Genomic DNA, 20,133 nt, shown 5'->3' on the forward strand with positions numbered 1-20,133 from the left:
TGACCCACGAGGAAACTAGTCTCTGTCTGGACTCCTCTTCTCTCCAGGGTCCTTCAGATGGTTCCCAGGGAGCCGGGGGGCGGGGCCGAGGAGGTCCTGGGGGAGCTGGTGGGTCAGAGGCGGTCTGAGAAGGAAGCAGGGCTCTGGCAGAAGGTCAGATTGGACTGGGTGAGGAACTGGGACCAGAGCTGTCAGACCGGCGTCCTCCTGTCCCGCCTGCAGCACACAGGTGAGACCCGACCCAGCGAGCCGCTCGCGTGGAGGACATCACTATTGAGTTCTCCTGGTGTTCTTGGATCTTCAGAGTTGAGCTCCTGTGACCCTGCCGTGCTGTGGCGTTACCTCACCGCCCTCCACGACCAGCACCGGGTGGTGGACTGGATCCAGAACCAAGAGGCCGCCGGCGCCCCCCTGTGGCCGGAGTTGGTTCCGGAGCTGGTGAACAACAACACACTGTGCAGCACGTACATGAGGGAGAACATCCTGGACCTGCTGGCCAGGTGCAGATGAGAGTTAGTTAGATCCAGTGGTCGCCATGGTAACGTTTAACAGGAAGCTGCTGTTTTACATCGTTGGATTGAACTTCCTGTTTGTCGTCCCTCCAGACGAGGCCGGTTCGTCCCGGAGGAGCTGGAGGATCTGGAGAAGCTGCTGTGGCGGCTGGCTCAGGGCGGGGGGGCGATGGCTTCGTCTCCTCCCGTCCCTCAGCACCGCTCGGCGCTCGGCCTCGACCTCCACGGCCTGGTCATCACCTTCTGTCTGGACCGCGGCCTGAAGTACCTGCTCTACACCTACCTGGAGCACTACAGGTGTGTGTTCCCCGGGCCGCTGCCCCCCAGTGGCCGGAGGATTCAGTTCTTATGAACATCATAACTAAAGAAAACGCCGAGAAGGACTTTCTTCAAATGTTCAGTTTGACTGAAGGATGAACTGATAGCATTTTGGTGGTCAAAGGTCAAAGGTTGTAACGTATCCATGTTTGCTCGCCACAGGTTGACTCCCAGGAACTGCCCCGTGCTGACCAATCAGAGCCTGTCTGAGAGTCAGCCCTGGTTCGAGATGATGGTGAAGATCCAGGAGATCACCAGGGATCTGTCAGGTAACTGTCTCCTCAGGATCACTTTATTAAAACACACTAATCAACAAAGGTCAAAGAAAATGGCATTTTTCTGTATCTATATATTTAGTATTTGACCAAATGATTCATTGATATGAAATTAAGATTTTTTACCCTCGGGCACCAATGAAGTATTTCAGGATCTGATTCAGGGCCTTTGTTTATCAGTTGAGTAACAATACTTTGATTTAATTTTGTTTTAATATTATTAATCCAGAACAAAGTCCCCGGATCAGTAATCTGGAACAAATCAGTTAAAATTCATTCAGACAAAGTTATATTAGTTTATTTGTGTTATTTCAGCCAAGTGTCATTTATATACTTTGTGATTATTTTCTTACTTGTGTTGAGTTTAATTCACTTTATCCAGCGTCCACTGGATATTAGAGGAAGTGGGACACTAACACGTGTCCTCTGTGTCCGTCCCTGTCTCCAGACCCACGCCTGCTGTTCCAGGCCTGTTTGACCAGCGCTCAGGTCCTGTTGCCGGGCAGCCAGGCGTCTCTCAGCAGCCTCCTGCTGGAGGGACACAGTCTGCTGGCGCTGGCCGCCATCGCCTTCGCCCCCGGAGGAATCGACCAGGTCAGCGTCCAAACTGTCCTCCTGTGAAACGTCCTCGTGTGATCCTGCCTCTGCTGAGAGGTTTCTCCACAGATATGAACACTAGATATCTCGGCCGCGTTGCCGGCCAACGGAGACGAACGTCACCACATGGCGGCCATCTTGCTAGGGGGCAGCTCTCTCACCCATAACATTGTGTTGGTAAATAACCATAACTTGCTCAATTTTCAACCGATTTTGAAACGGTCTGGTTTGTTATAAACGTCAGAGATGTAGATATGACACTGTGTACTTATGAATAATTATGTTATTTTCTAAAAAAAAATAATAATTTATGCAGTGTCATAACTACATCTCTGACGTTTATAACAAACCAGACCGTTTCAAAATCGGTTGAAAATTGAGCAAGTTATGGTTATTTACCAACACAATGTTATGGGTGAGAGAGCTGCCCGATGCAAGATGGCCGCCATGTGGTGACGTCCGGCTCCGTCGAGCGAGATATCTAGTCTTTATATATATCTATGGGTTTCTCACACGACAGTTCACACGACGTCCTGTCATCAGGAGTCTTGTCCTCAACAAATATCAAAGAGTAGAGAAGAAAATCATCCAGCAAATGTTTCCTGTGCAGCTCATGAGTGAACCTGGTCCCTGTCCTTCCTGTCCTCAGGTGGGGGTCCAGGGGTCAGAAGGGTCGGGGAGGACCGTCGACCCTCAGCTCCTGAAGATGGCGCTGGCCCCCCACTCCAAGCTGAAGGCCGCCCTGTTCCCCCCCGGGCCCCGGGGACACAGCCCGTCCTCGGACATCTCTGTTTACCATCTGCTGCAGGTACCTTCACACTGTCCTCACTGTCCTCACTGTCCTCTCTGTCCTCACTGTCCTCACTGTCCTCACTGTCCTCTCTGTCCTCTCTGTCCTCTCTGTCCTCACTGTCCTCTCTGTCCTCAATGTCCTCACTGTCCTCACTGTCCTCTCTGTCCTCACTGTCCTCTCTGTCCTCTCTGTCCTCTCTGTCCTCTCTGTCCTCACTGTCCTCACTGTCCTCACTGTCCTCTCTGTCCTCTCTGTCCTCACTGTCCTCTCTGTCCTCTCTGTCCTCTCTGTCCTCACTGTCCTCACTGTCCTCACTGTCCTCTCTGTCCTCACCGTCCTCACCGTCCTCTCTGTCCTCTCTGTCCTCTCTGTCCTCTCTGTCCTCACTGTCCTCTCTGTCCTCTCTGTCCTCTCTGTCCTCTCTGTCCTCACTGTCCTCTCTGTCCTCACTGTCCTCTCTGTCCTCACTGTCCTCACTGTCCTCTCTGTCCTCACTGTCCTCTCTGTCCTCTCTGTCCTCACTGTCCTCACTGTCCTCTCTGTCCTCTCTGTCCTCACTGTCCTCTCTGTCCTCTCTGTCCTCTCTGTCCTCACTGTCCTCACTGTCCTCTCTGTCCTCTCTGTCCTCACTGTCCTCTCTGTCCTCTCTGTCCTCTCTGTCCTCACTGTCCTCTCTGTCCTCACCGTCCTCTCTGTCCTCTCTGTCCTCTCTGTCCTCTCTGTCCTCTCTGTCCTCTCTGTCCTCTCTGTCCTCTCTGTCCTCACTGTCCTCACTGTCCTCTCTGTCCTCACTGTCCTCACTGTCCTCTCTGTCCTCACCGTCCTCTCTGTCCTCTCTGTCCTCTCTGTCCTCTCTGTCCTCACTGTCCTCACTGTCCTCTCTGTCCTCACCGTCCTCTCTGTCCTCTCTGTCCTCTCTGTCCTCTCTGTCCTCTCTGTCCTCACTGTCCTCTCTGTCCTCTCTGTCCTCTCTGTCCTCTCTGTCCTCACTGTCCTCTCTGTCCTCACTGTCCTCTCTGTCCTCACTGTCCTCACTGTCCTCACTGTCCTCACTGTCCTCTCTGTCCTCACCGTCCTCTCTGTCCTCTCTGTCCTCTCTGTCCTCTCTGTCCTCACTGTCCTCACTGTCCTCTCTGTCCTCTCTGTCCTCTCTGTCCTCTCTGTCCTCTCTGTCCTCTCTGTCCTCACTGTCCTCTCTGTCCTCTCTGTCCTCTCTGTCCTCTCTGTCCTCACTGTCCTCTCTGTCCTCACTGTCCTCTCTGTCCTCACTGTCCTCACTGTCCTCACTGTCCTCTCTGTCCTCACTGTCCTCTCTGTCCTCACTGTCCTCACTGTCCTCTCTGTCCTCACTGTCCTCTCTGTCCTCTCTGTCCTCTCTGTCCTCACTGTCCTCTCTGTCCTCACTGTCCTCTCTGTCCTCTCTGTCCTCTCTGTCCTCACTGTCCTCACTGTCCTCTCTGTCCTCACCGTCCTCTCTGTCCTCTCTGTCCTCTCTGTCCTCTCTGTCCTCTCTGTCCTCACTGTCCTCTCTGTCCTCTCTGTCCTCTCTGTCCTCTCTGTCCTCACTGTCCTCTCTGTCCTCAATGTCCTCACTGTCCTCACTGTCCTCTCTGTCCTCACTGTCCTCACTGTCCTCTCTGTCCTCACCGTCCTCTCTGTCCTCTCTGTCCTCTCTGTCCTCTCTGTCCTCACTGTCCTCACTGTCCTCTCTGTCCTCACCGTCCTCTCTGTCCTCTCTGTCCTCTCTGTCCTCTCTGTCCTCACTGTCCTCTCTGTCCTCTCTGTCCTCTCTGTCCTCTCTGTCCTCACTGTCCTCACTGTCCTCACTGTCCTCTCTGTCCTCACTGTCCTCTCTGTCCTCACTGTCCTCACTGTCCTCTCTGTCCTCACTGTCCTCTCTGTCCTCTCTGTCCTCTCTGTCCTCACTGTCCTCTCTGTCCTCACTGTCCTCTCTGTCCTCTCTGTCCTCTCTGTCCTCACTGTCCTCACTGTCCTCACTGTCCTCTCTGTCCTCTCTGTCCTCACTGTCCTCTCTGTCCTCAATGTCCTCACTGTCCTCACTGTCCTCTCTGTCCTCACTGTCCTCTCTGTCCTCTCTGTCCTCTCTGTCCTCTCTGTCCTCACTGTCCTCACTGTCCTCACTGTCCTCTCTGTCCTCTCTGTCCTCACTGTCCTCTCTGTCCTCTCTGTCCTCTCTGTCCTCACTGTCCTCACTGTCCTCACTGTCCTCTCTGTCCTCACCGTCCTCACCGTCCTCTCTGTCCTCTCTGTCCTCTCTGTCCTCTCTGTCCTCACTGTCCTCTCTGTCCTCTCTGTCCTCTCTGTCCTCTCTGTCCTCACTGTCCTCTCTGTCCTCACTGTCCTCTCTGTCCTCACTGTCCTCACTGTCCTCTCTGTCCTCACTGTCCTCTCTGTCCTCTCTGTCCTCACTGTCCTCACTGTCCTCTCTGTCCTCTCTGTCCTCACTGTCCTCTCTGTCCTCTCTGTCCTCTCTGTCCTCTCTGTCCTCACTGTCCTCACTGTCCTCTCTGTCCTCTCTGTCCTCACTGTCCTCTCTGTCCTCTCTGTCCTCTCTGTCCTCACTGTCCTCTCTGTCCTCACCGTCCTCTCTGTCCTCTCTGTCCTCTCTGTCCTCTCTGTCCTCTCTGTCCTCTCTGTCCTCTCTGTCCTCTCTGTCCTCACTGTCCTCTCTGTCCTCACTGTCCTCTCTGTCCTCACTGTCCTCACTGTCCTCTCTGTCCTCACCGTCCTCTCTGTCCTCTCTGTCCTCTCTGTCCTCTCTGTCCTCACTGTCCTCACTGTCCTCTCTGTCCTCACCGTCCTCTCTGTCCTCTCTGTCCTCACTGTCCTCTCTGTCCTCACTGTCCTCTCTGTCCTCACTGTCCTCACTGTCCTCACTGTCCTCTCTGTCCTCACTGTCCTCTCTGTCCTCACTGTCCTCACTGTCCTCTCTGTCCTCACTGTCCTCTCTGTCCTCTCTGTCCTCTCTGTCCTCACTGTCCTCTCTGTCCTCACTGTCCTCTCTGTCCTCACCGTCCTCACCGTCCTCTCTGTCCTCTCTGTCCTCACTGTCCTCTCTGTCCTCAATGTCCTCACTGTCCTCACTGTCCTCTCTGTCCTCACTGTCCTCTCTGTCCTCTCTGTCCTCTCTGTCCTCACTGTCCTCACTGTCCTCTCTGTCCTCACTGTCCTCTCTGTCCTCACTGTCCTCACTGTCCTCACTGTCCTCTCTGTCCTCACTGTCCTCTCTGTCCTCTCTGTCCTCTCTGTCCTCTCTGTCCTCACTGTCCTCTCTGTCCTCACTGTCCTCACTGTCCTCACTGTCCTCTCTGTCCTCACTGTCCTCTCTGTCCTCACTGTCCTCACTGTCCTCTCTGTCCTCACTGTCCTCTCTGTCCTCTCTGTCCTCTCTGTCCTCACTGTCCTCTCTGTCCTCACTGTCCTCTCTGTCCTCTCTGTCCTCTCTGTCCTCACTGTCCTCACTGTCCTCTCTGTCCTCACCGTCCTCTCTGTCCTCTCTGTCCTCTCTGTCCTCTCTGTCCTCTCTGTCCTCACTGTCCTCTCTGTCCTCAATGTCCTCACTGTCCTCACTGTCCTCTCTGTCCTCACTGTCCTCACTGTCCTCTCTGTCCTCACCGTCCTCTCTGTCCTCTCTGTCCTCTCTGTCCTCTCTGTCCTCACTGTCCTCACTGTCCTCTCTGTCCTCACCGTCCTCTCTGTCCTCTCTGTCCTCTCTGTCCTCTCTGTCCTCACTGTCCTCTCTGTCCTCTCTGTCCTCTCTGTCCTCTCTGTCCTCACTGTCCTCTCTGTCCTCACTGTCCTCACTGTCCTCACTGTCCTCTCTGTCCTCACTGTCCTCTCTGTCCTCACTGTCCTCACTGTCCTCTCTGTCCTCACTGTCCTCTCTGTCCTCTCTGTCCTCTCTGTCCTCACTGTCCTCTCTGTCCTCACTGTCCTCTCTGTCCTCTCTGTCCTCTCTGTCCTCACTGTCCTCACTGTCCTCACTGTCCTCTCTGTCCTCTCTGTCCTCACTGTCCTCTCTGTCCTCAATGTCCTCACTGTCCTCACTGTCCTCTCTGTCCTCACTGTCCTCTCTGTCCTCTCTGTCCTCTCTGTCCTCTCTGTCCTCACTGTCCTCACTGTCCTCACTGTCCTCTCTGTCCTCTCTGTCCTCACTGTCCTCTCTGTCCTCTCTGTCCTCTCTGTCCTCACTGTCCTCACTGTCCTCACTGTCCTCTCTGTCCTCACCGTCCTCACCGTCCTCTCTGTCCTCTCTGTCCTCTCTGTCCTCTCTGTCCTCACTGTCCTCTCTGTCCTCTCTGTCCTCTCTGTCCTCTCTGTCCTCACTGTCCTCTCTGTCCTCACTGTCCTCTCTGTCCTCACTGTCCTCACTGTCCTCTCTGTCCTCACTGTCCTCTCTGTCCTCTCTGTCCTCACTGTCCTCACTGTCCTCTCTGTCCTCTCTGTCCTCACTGTCCTCTCTGTCCTCTCTGTCCTCTCTGTCCTCTCTGTCCTCACTGTCCTCACTGTCCTCTCTGTCCTCTCTGTCCTCACTGTCCTCTCTGTCCTCTCTGTCCTCTCTGTCCTCACTGTCCTCTCTGTCCTCACCGTCCTCTCTGTCCTCTCTGTCCTCTCTGTCCTCTCTGTCCTCTCTGTCCTCTCTGTCCTCTCTGTCCTCTCTGTCCTCACTGTCCTCTCTGTCCTCACTGTCCTCTCTGTCCTCACTGTCCTCACTGTCCTCTCTGTCCTCACCGTCCTCTCTGTCCTCTCTGTCCTCTCTGTCCTCTCTGTCCTCACTGTCCTCACTGTCCTCTCTGTCCTCACCGTCCTCTCTGTCCTCTCTGTCCTCTCTGTCCTCTCTGTCCTCTCTGTCCTCTCTGTCCTCACTGTCCTCTCTGTCCTCTCTGTCCTCTCTGTCCTCTCTGTCCTCACTGTCCTCTCTGTCCTCACTGTCCTCTCTGTCCTCACTGTCCTCACTGTCCTCACTGTCCTCTCTGTCCTCACTGTCCTCTCTGTCCTCACTGTCCTCTCTGTCCTCACTGTCCTCTCTGTCCTCTCTGTCCTCTCTGTCCTCACTGTCCTCTCTGTCCTCACTGTCCTCTCTGTCCTCACCGTCCTCACCGTCCTCTCTGTCCTCTCTGTCCTCACTGTCCTCTCTGTCCTCAATGTCCTCACTGTCCTCACTGTCCTCTCTGTCCTCACTGTCCTCTCTGTCCTCTCTGTCCTCTCTGTCCTCACTGTCCTCACTGTCCTCTCTGTCCTCACTGTCCTCTCTGTCCTCACTGTCCTCACTGTCCTCACTGTCCTCTCTGTCCTCACTGTCCTCTCTGTCCTCTCTGTCCTCGCTGTCCTCGCTGTCCTCGCTGTCCTCTCTGTCCTCGCTGTCCTCGCTGTCCTCGCTGTCCTCTCTGTCCTCGCTGTCCTCGCTGTCCTCACTGTCCTCTCTGTCCTCACCGTCCTCACCGTCCTCACTGTCCTCTCTGTCCTCTCTGTCCTCACTGTCCTCTCTGTCCTCACCGTCCTCACCGTCCTCTCTGTCCTCTCTGTCCTCACTGTCCTCTCTGTCCTCACCGTCCTCACCGTCCTCTCTGTCCTCTCTGTCCTCACTGTCCTCTCTGTCCTCACTGTCCTCACTGTCCTCACTGTCCTCACTGTCCTCTCTGTCCTCACTGTCCTCACTGTCCTCTCTGTCCTCGCTGTCCTCGCTGTCCTCGCTGTCCTCTCTGTCCTCGCTGTCCTCGCTGTCCTCTCTGTCCTCTCTGTCCTCGCTGTCCTCACTGTCCTCTCTGTCCTCACTGTCCTCACTGTCTCCCATGAGTGTCTCCACCATCCTGCTGGTTCCAGTAAACGTATGAGTGTACTGAGCTGTTGTGTCTTCCAGGCGCTCCTCCCTCTGGACCCGTCCAGGCTGTTCGGCTGGCAGGCGGCGAACTCCCTCAACTCCACCGGTGAGCTCCGCCCCCACGCGACCATCAGAGAGATGAAGATCCTCTGATCACCTCACGGGTTTCAGAGGAGAGTGTAGCTGGTCGACAGAGTTTCACACACGTTAGCTCAGCTCATTAACTCGTGCGTCCCCACTTGTCTTAGTGCGACGTACAGTTGTGAAACAGGAAGGTTAGCGGTGGGAGACAGAGGCCCCGCCCATTCACATATTCATAGATCCACAAATATCAAAGGAGACAAAGACCTAAAATACGAGTGTTCACAGAAATGAGTCTGAGTGAAGAGTGTGTAGCTGGTGTTGTGGTGTGGTCCTCCGCAGAGACGTCGGAGCTGCCTCACTTCTCCAGCCCCCACCTGGTGGAGCAGTTCTCTCTGGTGGAGAACCTGGACTTCCTGTTCTACCTCCGTCACGGACGACCTTCCTTCGCCTTCGCCACGTTCCTCGTCCAGCAGCTGAGCAGCCGCAGCGACGCCACGCTGCTGTGAGTGATGACCCCGCCTCTCGAGGCAGACTGGAAATAAGCATTGTTGTGCTGTGTAACATTAGTTCTGTGTGTGTGTGTGTCTGTGTGTGTGTGTCTGTGTGTGTGTGTGTGTGTGTGTTGCAGCTGGAAGCAGGCCCAGCAGCAGGTGCACCGGTTTGCTCTGCGGAGTTTTGACGTCCCGTCGGTGGCGTCCGCAGCCGTTTGTTTCTGCGAGCTGCTCGGAGTCTGCAGCCTGCGCCTGAGAGTCGAGCTCAGAGCCATGATCACCATCCTGCAGCACTGGAGCCTACACAACACACACACTGCTCCCACACACAGGCTGCACACTCTGGGTAAACACAACACAACACAACACAACACACACTCTGCTCCCACACACAGGCTGCACACTCTGGGTAAACACAACACAACACAACACAACACAACACAACACACACACTGCTCCCACACACAGGCTGCACACTCTGGGTAAACACAACACAACACAACACACACTCTGCTCCCACACACAGGCTGCACACTCTGGGTAAACACAACACAACACAACACAACACAACACACACACTGCTCCCACACACAGGCTGCACACTCTGGGTAAACACAACACAACACAACACACACTCTGCTCCCACACACAGGCTGCACACTCTGGGTAAACACAACACAACACAACACAACACAACACACACTCTGCTCCCACACACAGGCTGCACACTCTGGGTAAACACAACACAACACAACACACACTCTGCTCCCACACACAGGCTGCACACTCTGGGTAAACACAACACAACACACAGTCTGCTCCCACACAGGGGCTGCACACTCTGGGTAAACACAACACAACACAACACAACACAACACACACTCTGCTCCCACACAGAGGCTGCACACTCTGGGTAAACACAACACAACACAACACACACTCTGCTCCCACACACAGGCTGCACACTCTGGGTAAACACAACACAACACAACACACACTCTGCTCCCACACACAGGCTGCACACTCTGGGTAAACACAACACAACACAACACACACACTGCTCCCACACACAGGCTGCACACTCTGGGTAAACACAACACAACACAACACACACACTGCTCCAACACACAGGCTGCACACTCTGGGTAAACACAACACAACACAACACACACTCTGCTCCCACACACAGGCTGCACACTCTGGGTAAACACAACACAACACACACTCTGCTCCCACACACAGGCTGCACACTCTGGGTAAACACAACACAACACACACACTGCTCCCACACAGAGGCTGCACACTCTGGGTAAACACAACACAACACAACACAACACACACTCTGCTCCCACACACAGGCTGCACACTCTGGGTAAACACAACACAACACAACACACACTCTGCTCCCACACACAGGCTGCACACTCTGGGTAAACACAACACAACACAACACAACACACACGCTGCTCCCACACACAGGCTGCACACTCTGGGTAAACACAACACAACACACACTCTGCTCCCACACACAGGCTGCACACTCTTGGTAAACACAACACAACACAACACACACTCTGCTCCCACACAGAGGCTGCACACTCTGGGTAAACACAACACAACACAACACACACTCTGCTCCCACACACAGGCTGCACGCTCTGGGTAAACACAACACAACACACACTCTGCTCCCACACAGGGGCTGCACACTCTGGGAAAACACAACACAACACAACACACACTCTGCTCCCACACACAGGCTGCACACTCTGGGTAAACACAACACAACACACACTCTGGTCCAACACAGAGGCTACACACTCTGGGTAAACACAACACAACACAACACACACTCTGCTCCCACACAGAGGCTGTACACTCTGGGTAAACACAACACAACACACACTCTGCTCCCACACACAGGCTGCACACTCTGGGTAAACACAACACAACACAACACACACTCTGCTCCCACACACAGGCTGCACACTCTGGGTAAACACAACACAACACACACACTGCTCCCACACACAGGCTGCACACTCTGGGTAAACACAACACAACACACACTCTGCTCCCACACACAGGCTGCACACTCTGGGTAAACACAACACAACACAACACACACTCTGCTCCCACACACAGGCTGCACACTCTGGGTAAACACAACACAACACAACACACACTCTGCTCCCACACACAGGCTGCACACTCTGGGTAAACACAACACAACACAACACACACTCTGCTCCCACACACAGGCTGCACACTCTGGGTAAACACAACACAACACAACACACACTCTGCTCCCACACAGAGGCTGCACACTCTGGGTAAACACAACACAACACAACACACACTCTGCTCCCACACACAGGCTGCACACTCTGGGTAAACACAACACAACACAACACACACACTGCTCCCACACACAGGCTGCACACTCTGGGTAAACACAACACAACACAACACACACACTGCTCCCACACACAGGCTGCACACTCTGGGTAAACACAACACAACACAACACACACTCTGCTCCAACACACAGGCTGCACACTCTGGGAAAACACAACACACACACACACCATCCATACACTCTAGGTAAACACAACACAACACAACACACTCTCTACACACAATGATCTGTTTTGTTTTGGTGTGTGAAGGAGTGAAGTTGGCAGAGGCGGAGCCTGGAGCAGCGCAGCAGCTGATTGGTTACCTGGAGGCTGCAGTGGCGGACAGTGTGGAGCAGAGGGGCGTCGGCAGGTCGGTGGAGGGCGTCGCCCAATTTAACGATAATAACGAGCATCAACATTCAGATTTAAACTCTTTAAAAACTTTCTGTTCAACACATCGATTTCTCTGTTTGCTACAAATATTAGTTTCTGCTCTTTTGACAGTTGATGGTTTGTTGTTTGATGATTTTATGATTTATTGATGTTGGTGTCATCAAATTATTATTATGTTGCCATGGATACAGCTACAGGTAATATTTGTTTACATTTTGGGAAATTATTTTTAGATTAAATACTTACAGCTCATCTGTCCTCTCTGTCCTCTCTGTCCTCTCTGTCCTCTCTGTCCTCTCTGTCCTCTCTGTCCTCACTGTCCTCTCTGTCCTCACTGTCCTCTCTGTCCTCTCTGTCCTCACTGTCCTCTCTGTCCTCACTGTCCTCTCTGTCCTCTCTGTCCTCTCTGTCCTCTCTGTCCTCACTGTCCTCTCTGTCCTCACTGTCCTCTCTGTCCTCTCTGTCCTCACTGTCCTCTCTGTCCTCTCTGTCCTCACTGTCCTCTCTGTCCTCACTGTCCTCACTGTCCTCTCTGTCCTCACTGTCCTCTCTGTCCTCACTGTCCTCTCTGTCCTCTCTGTCCTCACTGTCCTCACTCTCCTCTCTGTCCTCACTGTCCTCACTGTCCTCTCTGTCCTCTCTGTCCTCTCTGTCCTCACTGTCCTCTCTGTCCTCACTGTCCTCACTGTCCTCTCTGTCCTCACTGTCCTCACTGTCCTCTCTGTCCTCACTGTCCTCACTGTCCTCTCTGTCCTCACTGTCCTCTCTGTCCTCACTGTCCTCTCTGTCCTCACTGTCCTCACTGTCCTCTCTGTCCTCACTGTCCTCACTGTCCTCTCTGTCCTCACTGTCCTCACTGTCCTCTCTGTCCTCACTGTCCTCACTGTCCTCTCTGTCCTCACTGTCCTCACTGTCCTCACTGTCCTCACTGTCCTCACTGTCCTCTCTGTCCTCACTGTCCTCACTGTCCTCACTGTCCTCACTGTCCTCTCTGTCCTCACTGTCCTCACTGTCCTCTCTGTCCTCTCTGTCCTTGTGTGTGTGTGTGTGTGTGTGTGTGTGTGTGTGTGTGTGCATCAGGTCGTCATACGAGGCGTCTCAGGAGTGGGCGGTGCCAGTGCAGTTCTGTCAGCTTCACGGTCTGGCGCTCAGCTCTGTTTACCCCGCCCACTGCGCCCAGGACGGACAGTTTGTCCACTTCCTGTTGTTTGTGGAGCTGCACAGTTTCCCGCCACAGCAGGTGAGGTCACTGGTGGCTGGGTTTGGCCCCGCCCTCCAGGCCCACCTGAGCCTGGCGTTCCAGGAGCTGCAGCTGCACCGTCAGAGGAGGAGCAGTGGATCCGAGGAGCAGCCGCAGGGTGGGAGCAGGCAAACGGCCTCCGGGGGTCCGGAGCCCCTCAGGGAGCTGTTCCAGGTGCTGCTGCAGAGCCAGGAGGAGGCGTGGCCTGGCAGGTTCCTGCTGCACGAGGCGCTGGTGCAACGCTGCCCCCTGCTGGCTGTGCTGGCGTCCTGCCAACAGGTCAATAACAATAATCCAACAGTTCCATCACTGTGAAGCTTGTTAAAGAAATGTCCTGTGATTCTTACCACTGTTTGATTGACAGGGGGCGGAGCTTCTGCCCTGCCTGTGTGCGTGGGTGTTGACCTCGGTCAATGATGTCACACTGAGTGAAGCCACCGCCCACCTGCTCGAAGCCCCCCAGCACCACGAGTGGACCCTGCACGACCTGTCAATCATCTGGAGGACGCTGCTGGGGCGGGGCCACGTCAGGCCCCTCCTACGAGGCTTCGCGCTCTTCCAGAGGGTAAAAAGGCGGGGTTGTTGACTGAAACAAGTGACTGTGAAATGTGATGCTTGTCTACTTGAGGTATTACGGTACAGATGCTTGAAACACCCCAATAAGAAGAATGCACCTGTACTGTAACACCTCTAATAGACGGGCATCACATTTTAAGCCGTGGCTTCAGAATGACTTCAGAAACTGTGCTTGTTTCATTGTCAAGTTCCATCGGCTTCTGTTGTGTTTGTGTGTCTGTTGTGTTTGTGTGTCTGTTGTGGTCGTTTCTAGTTGTGAACGTGAAACCAGACGAGTGCAGCTGAGGCTTGTTCCTGGAGTTTATATCTATATATATATGTTATTTCTGGGTCAGATGAAAGTCATAAAACTTGGTTCAGAGGATTAAACAAACTGGATTAAAGCTCCATCCTCTGAACTATATTTAATATAGTGTGATATTTCCCCCCCGAGGACTTTGCCAGGAAATCTCTGCTCCTCTCAAAGAATGAAATACAACTTTTCATCCAGGGATTTTTTTTTAAAAAGTGTCATATTATTGAATTTGGGGATAAAAGTTTTTCCATTTTCTTCTTGACTCGACCTTCAGGGATTTGACTGTTTTTCTTTTAGTCACTCGATGTTTACGTAGAAATTTATTCCCTTTAATCCGATTTCATAACTTTCTTACTTGAATCTTACTCATCTTGATTGTCAGATGATTATTCGATGGAATGAACCTGATAATGGTCATTAACGTTGGTCTCTCAGGACTGCCCCCTGGTGCTGGTGCTCAGGATGTTTGAGCTGTGTTGTGACTACAGGAACTTCTCCGAGGCCAAAGTGAAGCTGCTGGATTTCCAGAGGACGCTCATCACTGTGAGTTCCCCCCCGAGCTGAGGAGAGAACATCACCATGTTGAGACCATCAGCTCATCACCAGGGTTATTCACAGAATACATTTAGGCTTCATCATTTTTATTTGATCACAAACGCTGACACAGAATCAGATTGATCATGGATGCAGCTTCAGTGCAGATCAACCAGGTAGGATGAACACAAAGAGCTTAACTTCACTCTGCTCACAGACAATAACAATGAACAGAATATTGTAGAAGAGTTTGAGGACGACTCACTAATGAAGAAGAAGAATTCTGACGCATCAACACAGGACGAGAGAACACAACATTACAAACACACACGTTCACAACAGACACTGAACTATTCCTCATTCGTCTGTTGCTTCTCCTTCACCGGTGCAGCTGAGAAACAGTGGTCCGGCGCCCCCTGGTGGACTCCCCCTGCAGTGGGTGGAGAGCCAGGCCTCGGTGCTGCTCCTCACGATGCTGCAGCGCTGCTCCTCCCAGTACGACCTCCACCGCCTGCTGCAGCTCCTGGCCGACGTCGACAAGCTCCTCAAATCCAACGGTGAGAGTTTGGAACAGAATCTCTTAGATCAGGAGACGATGTGAATCAACAGTAAATCACCTCCTCAGCTGGTGAGAGGTTCTGACCTCTGATTGGTCGATTACCTCAGGACACGTCACAGTTAAATTACATGTTTTGCTGTAGTCTAGAAAAACATCCCAGTTTTAATTGATTTGTTTTGTGCTGGTTGTGTGTCTGTGTCTCCGGTGTGTGTGTGTGTGTGTGTTTGTGTCTCCGGTGTGTGTGTGTGTGTGTGTGTGTGTGTGTGTGTGTGTGTGTGTGTGTGTGTGTGTGTGTGTGTGTGTGTAGGTCCAGACTTCAGGAAGCTGAGTCGCCTCAGTCAGTTGCTGCAGGGCTCAGACGTCAGCTTGTCTCCCAGGCTGCTTCAGTGCAGTTCAGCCTCTGTCCAGCAGGAGGAGTTCCAGGCTGCAGTGGACGCTCTGCAGGCCAGGGGGCGCTACACTCAGGCCAGGAAGGTGGCGCTGCTGGCCGACCTGCCCGTCCACCACCTGCTGCTCAGCCAGGTCTGCTGACATCTTCTTAATTCACAGACATTTTGTATTTGTATCATCACGATTTACAAGAAACATTTAGATTTTACTTTATACTTCTTAGATTTCCTGAACTTTTACTCCAGATCCACCGTCAGCTCTAAACCACAGACTGTAAATTACGTCTTGTTCGCCCCCTGGTGGCTGGCTGTAAACCCTGCCTACTCCATGTTAGCAGATGGGACATGGACTAAACTAAAAGATCTGAGTAGACATTAAATAAATGTTTGCAAAGATGTTTCTGTGGTTTCAGGTCGTTCTTCTCTCACTGATTTTTGTCCAAATGTTTCTGATCAGTTTGGTTTGAATTCGTTATTTGATGATGTGAAACAGGGCGGAAGTCTTGAGCCGTCAGCCACCAGGGGGCGTACGAGATGTTTTGTCACTTACACGTCACGTTTTTATGGGACAGATTTGTTCTTTACTTCTCTAGGAAGTTATTTTTTTAAACCACAGGAACTACTAATCTGTCATTCTACTGTTGTGCAATAGGAGTAGACTTGACGTTGGCTAATTATTAATAATCGTGAAATATGATTATTAAAATAATAAAAATTATCTATCAAAAATAATTAAATTATTAATTGAAGATGATCAGTAATCAAATAACAATAAAACCACTAATGAGAAAATAGGAATTATCAATTATCAATTAGAAAGTACAAGCTATCAATTAACAATGATAAGGTTATCAACCAAGAATAATGAAAATAATTAGTCAAAAACAATAAAATTATCAATTTAAGAATAATACTATCTATATTAATAATTGAGAAAGGGGGGCACCACCCTGGTTTCCAGGGACCAACATATCAAGCTATAATTATCAGTCTCATAATGATAAATGTCAAATTAATAATGTCAATATTTTAATATTAACGATTACTTAATAAACAGTGAAGGCTTCTAAGTTCGAGCACAGGCAATCATAATCCAGCTGTATTCACACACTTATGCACAAATAATCACAGACTACAGATACTTTAATTACAAAAGTATTTATTAAAAAGGGGAAATAAAGTTATAATGTTATTCAATGATTTATCATTTTAACAAGCTCCAATATTTCAAAGATAAACACAGCAGCAGCACTTATCACAATTCAGAAAATACATGTAAAACCTGCGGTCTACCTATGTATGTCTGTCTCTGTGTGTGTGTGTCTGTGTCAAAGTGTCTCTCTGTGTATGTGTGTCTATGTGTGTGTATGTGAAATAAAGTTAGTGTTATTTAATGATTTATCATTTTAACAAACTCCCATATTTCAAAGATAAACACAGCAGCAGCACTTATCACAATTCAGAAAATACATGTAAAACCTGCGGTCTACCTATGTATGTCTGTCTCTGTGTGTGTGTGTCTGTGTCAAAGTGTCTCTCTGTGTATGTGTGTCTATGTGTGTGTATGTGAAATAAAGTTAGTGTTATTTAATGATTTATCATTTTAACAAACTCCCATATTTCAAAGATAACAACAGCAGCTTATCACAATTTAGAACACGCATGTAACCTCTGGTCCATCTATGTGTCTCTGTGTGTGTGTGTATCTGTCTGTGTCTATCAAAGTGTCTGTGTGTGTGTGTGTGTGTGTGTGTGTGTGTGTGTGTGTGTGTGTGTGTGTGTGTGTGTGTGTGTGTGTGTGAGAGAGAGAAAAGGAAGGGGGTGTGGCGATGACGCAGTCACATCTAAGATGGCGGCCGATCATGATTCGTGGAATCAAGGCCTAAAAACTCTCAAAAAGGCGGATTGACTACAAAACAAGATGGCGGAGCCGTTATGAATTTAGAGCCAGGATGGGAGGAGAGAGAGAGAGGAGGCGTGGCAATAATAGACTCAAAATGGTGGGTTAACTTGCGTTATTCAAGATGGAGTCTATGTTAATGACACCATGTGGCTGGAGCGCACACTGGTGGTCGTCACATGAATTACACAAAGGAAATTTCAGACAAAGAGAATTCTTATCTCTGCTTGGCTTTGGGGGCCGAATGGTTTCCAGATGTGTTCAGCCTCTCTGAATATAGATTTAACTATGTGACATGAACTGTATTCTAAATACAGATCGGAAGTGTGTATAGGTCTTGTTAGAAGGAGAGAGAGAGAGAGAGAGAGAGAGAGGAGAGAGAGAGAGAGAGAGAGAGAGAGAGAGAGAGAGAGAGAGAGAGAGAGAGAGAGAGAGAGAGAGAGAGAGAGAGAGAGAGAGAGAGAGAGAGAGAGAGAGAGAGAGAGAGAGAGAGAGAGAGAGAGAGAGAGAGAGAGAGAGAGAGAGAGAGAGAGAGAGAGAGAGAGAGAGAGAGAGAGAGAGAGAGAGATGTAAGGAGAGTTCAAAGAAGCTCTTAAAAACACGCCAGAGATAGATTAACAGTGATTCACCCCTCAGCCCTCAAGCGAACGTTGTGGGCCGAGGTTCTGATCGGTGAAATCACTGCAGACTCACACAGACGTTAACAGTGCGGGCGGAGGCGCTTCTCGCGGCCCTATTCACTGTAACACAAAACATTGCCATCAAACCGGAAACCGGAAGTAGCGGCTCGGAGTAGTGGCCGGCTAAAACAATAGAGCACGGAGGTTCCATCAACAAAATACACTCAAGTATTAAATCAATACGCTACGTATTAAACTAACATCTGCCCAGATAATCAAGTCTCTTACTGTACCACCCTCGCGGTGTGTCTGCGCCTCTGCGCGAATGTGTCGGGGGCCAGTGAATCACGTGGTCTCTCTCACGAGCGGAGCTCCGGAGCTCGGCCGCTGGACCGGACAAGGAGCGGATTTTCTCGTGAAGAAGAAGAACGTCGTCCTTCTTCTTCAGGGATGTGGAGCTCGTGCTCCTCAGCGGAATGAATCTCGCGCTTCTGCAGGGGACGGCTGGTTTGAAGCCGTTTGTAGATCGTTGGAAAAACAAAAGTAAAGTCTGTGGGGAAAATGAAACAGTCTGAGATCGTCCAGCGAGCAATTTCCTGTTTGGTCTTTCAAAGTTAAAACAGGAAAAGTCCTTTTCAAAATAAAAACGTCGACTAAGATAAAAGAATAAATGAATGAAATGAATTGAAACAAACATCTTATTGCCTCCTTAAGCAACGGGAACCTCTGGTCAGACCGGAGGAGGCCTAACTGGAACGTCAGTGCTGGAGTGAAAAAGAGCAGTTAAGAGAAAAGTAGTTCCCTCCTTAAGTTTGCTGGAACCTCTGGGCAGACCCGAAAGGGCCTGGTGGGAACGTCAGCATCGGAGGAAAGAGGAGGGTTTCTGTGAGCTCAGCCTACTTAAGTCATGTTCCAGGTGACTCCCCCCTGGGAGGAGGGGTCAGGGGTCAGTGTGGCCCCCGGCCAATTAACTATCAGAATTTGGCCCCAAGGGGCGGTTTACAGTGGGGGACCCAGGAAGTGATCTTCTGCCACATGGAGATAAGAGCTCCATGCTGGATTTTTAAATGTAAGGGGTCTCCTGAGGCGGGTCTCAAGTTTTACGACTCTTTGTTCTAAGTCAGATCACTGGGCCTTCCCCAACACTACATTAAACTTCCTCTGGATCATAGATCAAGAATAATATAACGTTTGATTCATCACATTTCTCTCTCTGACTCAGCTCCTTCAGGAGATGAACTCCCAGAAGTCCAAGACAACGTGGAGGAGGTTGGAGACCCGAGTCACTTTCTGGAGGACTTGTCAGGAGCAGCTGAAGAGCGACAGCACGGATCCAGGATCAGCTTCCTGTTTCTTCTTGTCGCAGGCTGAAGCCTCAGGTTCCTCGGCGGCTGCAGAAGTTCAGACGGAGCTGCTGGACGTCCAGGAGCGCTGCCTCCTGCTGGGCCTCGCCGCTCACTGGCTCTCCCAGCTCAGCCCGCCTCCCATCCACCAGCTGGAGAGCATGGAGAAGAAGCTTTGGATCAGCCGGGTGCGGCAACACGTCCTCGCCGTGGCCATGGAGCAGGAGAGCGTCTTCAACCTGCCGCCGCCCGCCGTCGCACCGGAAATGAACAAGTATGAAGTTCTGATGAAGGAGTTCTCCTTCTCCAACATCTCAGCTCTGAACACGGAGACCTGCCTCCGTCTGGACGGACTCCCGGGTCGCTCCGAGGAGCAGGAGGAGCAGCAGGAGGAGGAGGAGCAGCAGGAGCAGGAGCAGCAGGAGGAGCAGCAGGAGGAGCAGGAGGAGGAGCAGGAGGAGCAGGAGGAGGAGCAGGAGGAGCAGGAGGAGCAGGAGGACCAGCAGGAGGAGCTGAACATCAACTCCGAGGAGAGGAGAGTTCTGGCTTCACTGATTGGCCAGCTACTAGATGACGGCAGTATCCATGAAGCCAGCCGAGTCTGCCGCTACTTCTGTCTGCACCACCCTGACGTGTGGGTGGTGCTGCGCTGCCGAGGGCTGGCGTCCGGAGAACTCAGCCCCGCCCCACAGGAGGAGGAGTCAGAGGCGCCGGCGAGGAGGAGCATCACCCCCTGTACGCCTCAGTCATTATTCATGTGTTTATTCATAAAGAACAACACGTCCTGCAGCTGGTTCCTTTGAACTAACTTTATCGACTGCTGGGTAGTTTACAATATTCTGTGTCAATAATCAGAATCTGCAAAGTAACTAGTAACTAAATCTTCAATATAAATGTGAATGAATAAATATCGAGTAAAAAGTACAATAGGTATAAAGAAGCATAAAAGAGAAATATTTAAGTTCATTATTTA

At 51.3% G+C, this 20,133-nt stretch overlaps 1 protein-coding gene across 1 annotated transcript in view; it reads left to right on the plus strand.

Annotated features, from left to right (window-relative positions):
* spg11 (SPG11 vesicle trafficking associated, spatacsin) overlaps positions 1-20,133 on the plus strand; it is a 33,882-nt gene that overhangs the window by 7,959 nt on the left and 5,790 nt on the right. Inside the window, exons 14-30 of the mRNA XM_061077358.1 lie at positions 48-229; positions 305-500; positions 606-809; positions 993-1,099; positions 1,554-1,699; positions 2,352-2,510; positions 8,377-8,443; positions 8,761-8,923; positions 9,050-9,252; positions 11,567-11,681; positions 12,785-13,223; positions 13,309-13,509; positions 14,251-14,358; positions 14,741-14,906; positions 15,216-15,430; positions 19,040-19,563; positions 19,699-19,895. Of these exons, the coding sequence (XP_060933341.1) occupies positions 48-229; positions 305-500; positions 606-809; positions 993-1,099; positions 1,554-1,699; positions 2,352-2,510; positions 8,377-8,443; positions 8,761-8,923; positions 9,050-9,252; positions 11,567-11,681; positions 12,785-13,223; positions 13,309-13,509; positions 14,251-14,358; positions 14,741-14,906; positions 15,216-15,430; positions 19,040-19,563; positions 19,699-19,895 (3,392 nt within the window). The remainder of the gene's footprint in view (positions 1-47; positions 230-304; positions 501-605; positions 810-992; positions 1,100-1,553; positions 1,700-2,351; positions 2,511-8,376; positions 8,444-8,760; positions 8,924-9,049; positions 9,253-11,566; positions 11,682-12,784; positions 13,224-13,308; positions 13,510-14,250; positions 14,359-14,740; positions 14,907-15,215; positions 15,431-19,039; positions 19,564-19,698; positions 19,896-20,133) is intronic.

This window comes from Limanda limanda, chromosome 8 (assembly GCF_963576545.1).
Source record: "Limanda limanda chromosome 8, fLimLim1.1, whole genome shotgun sequence".
In the NCBI taxonomy this organism is placed as follows: Eukaryota; Metazoa; Chordata; class Actinopteri; order Pleuronectiformes; family Pleuronectidae; genus Limanda; species Limanda limanda.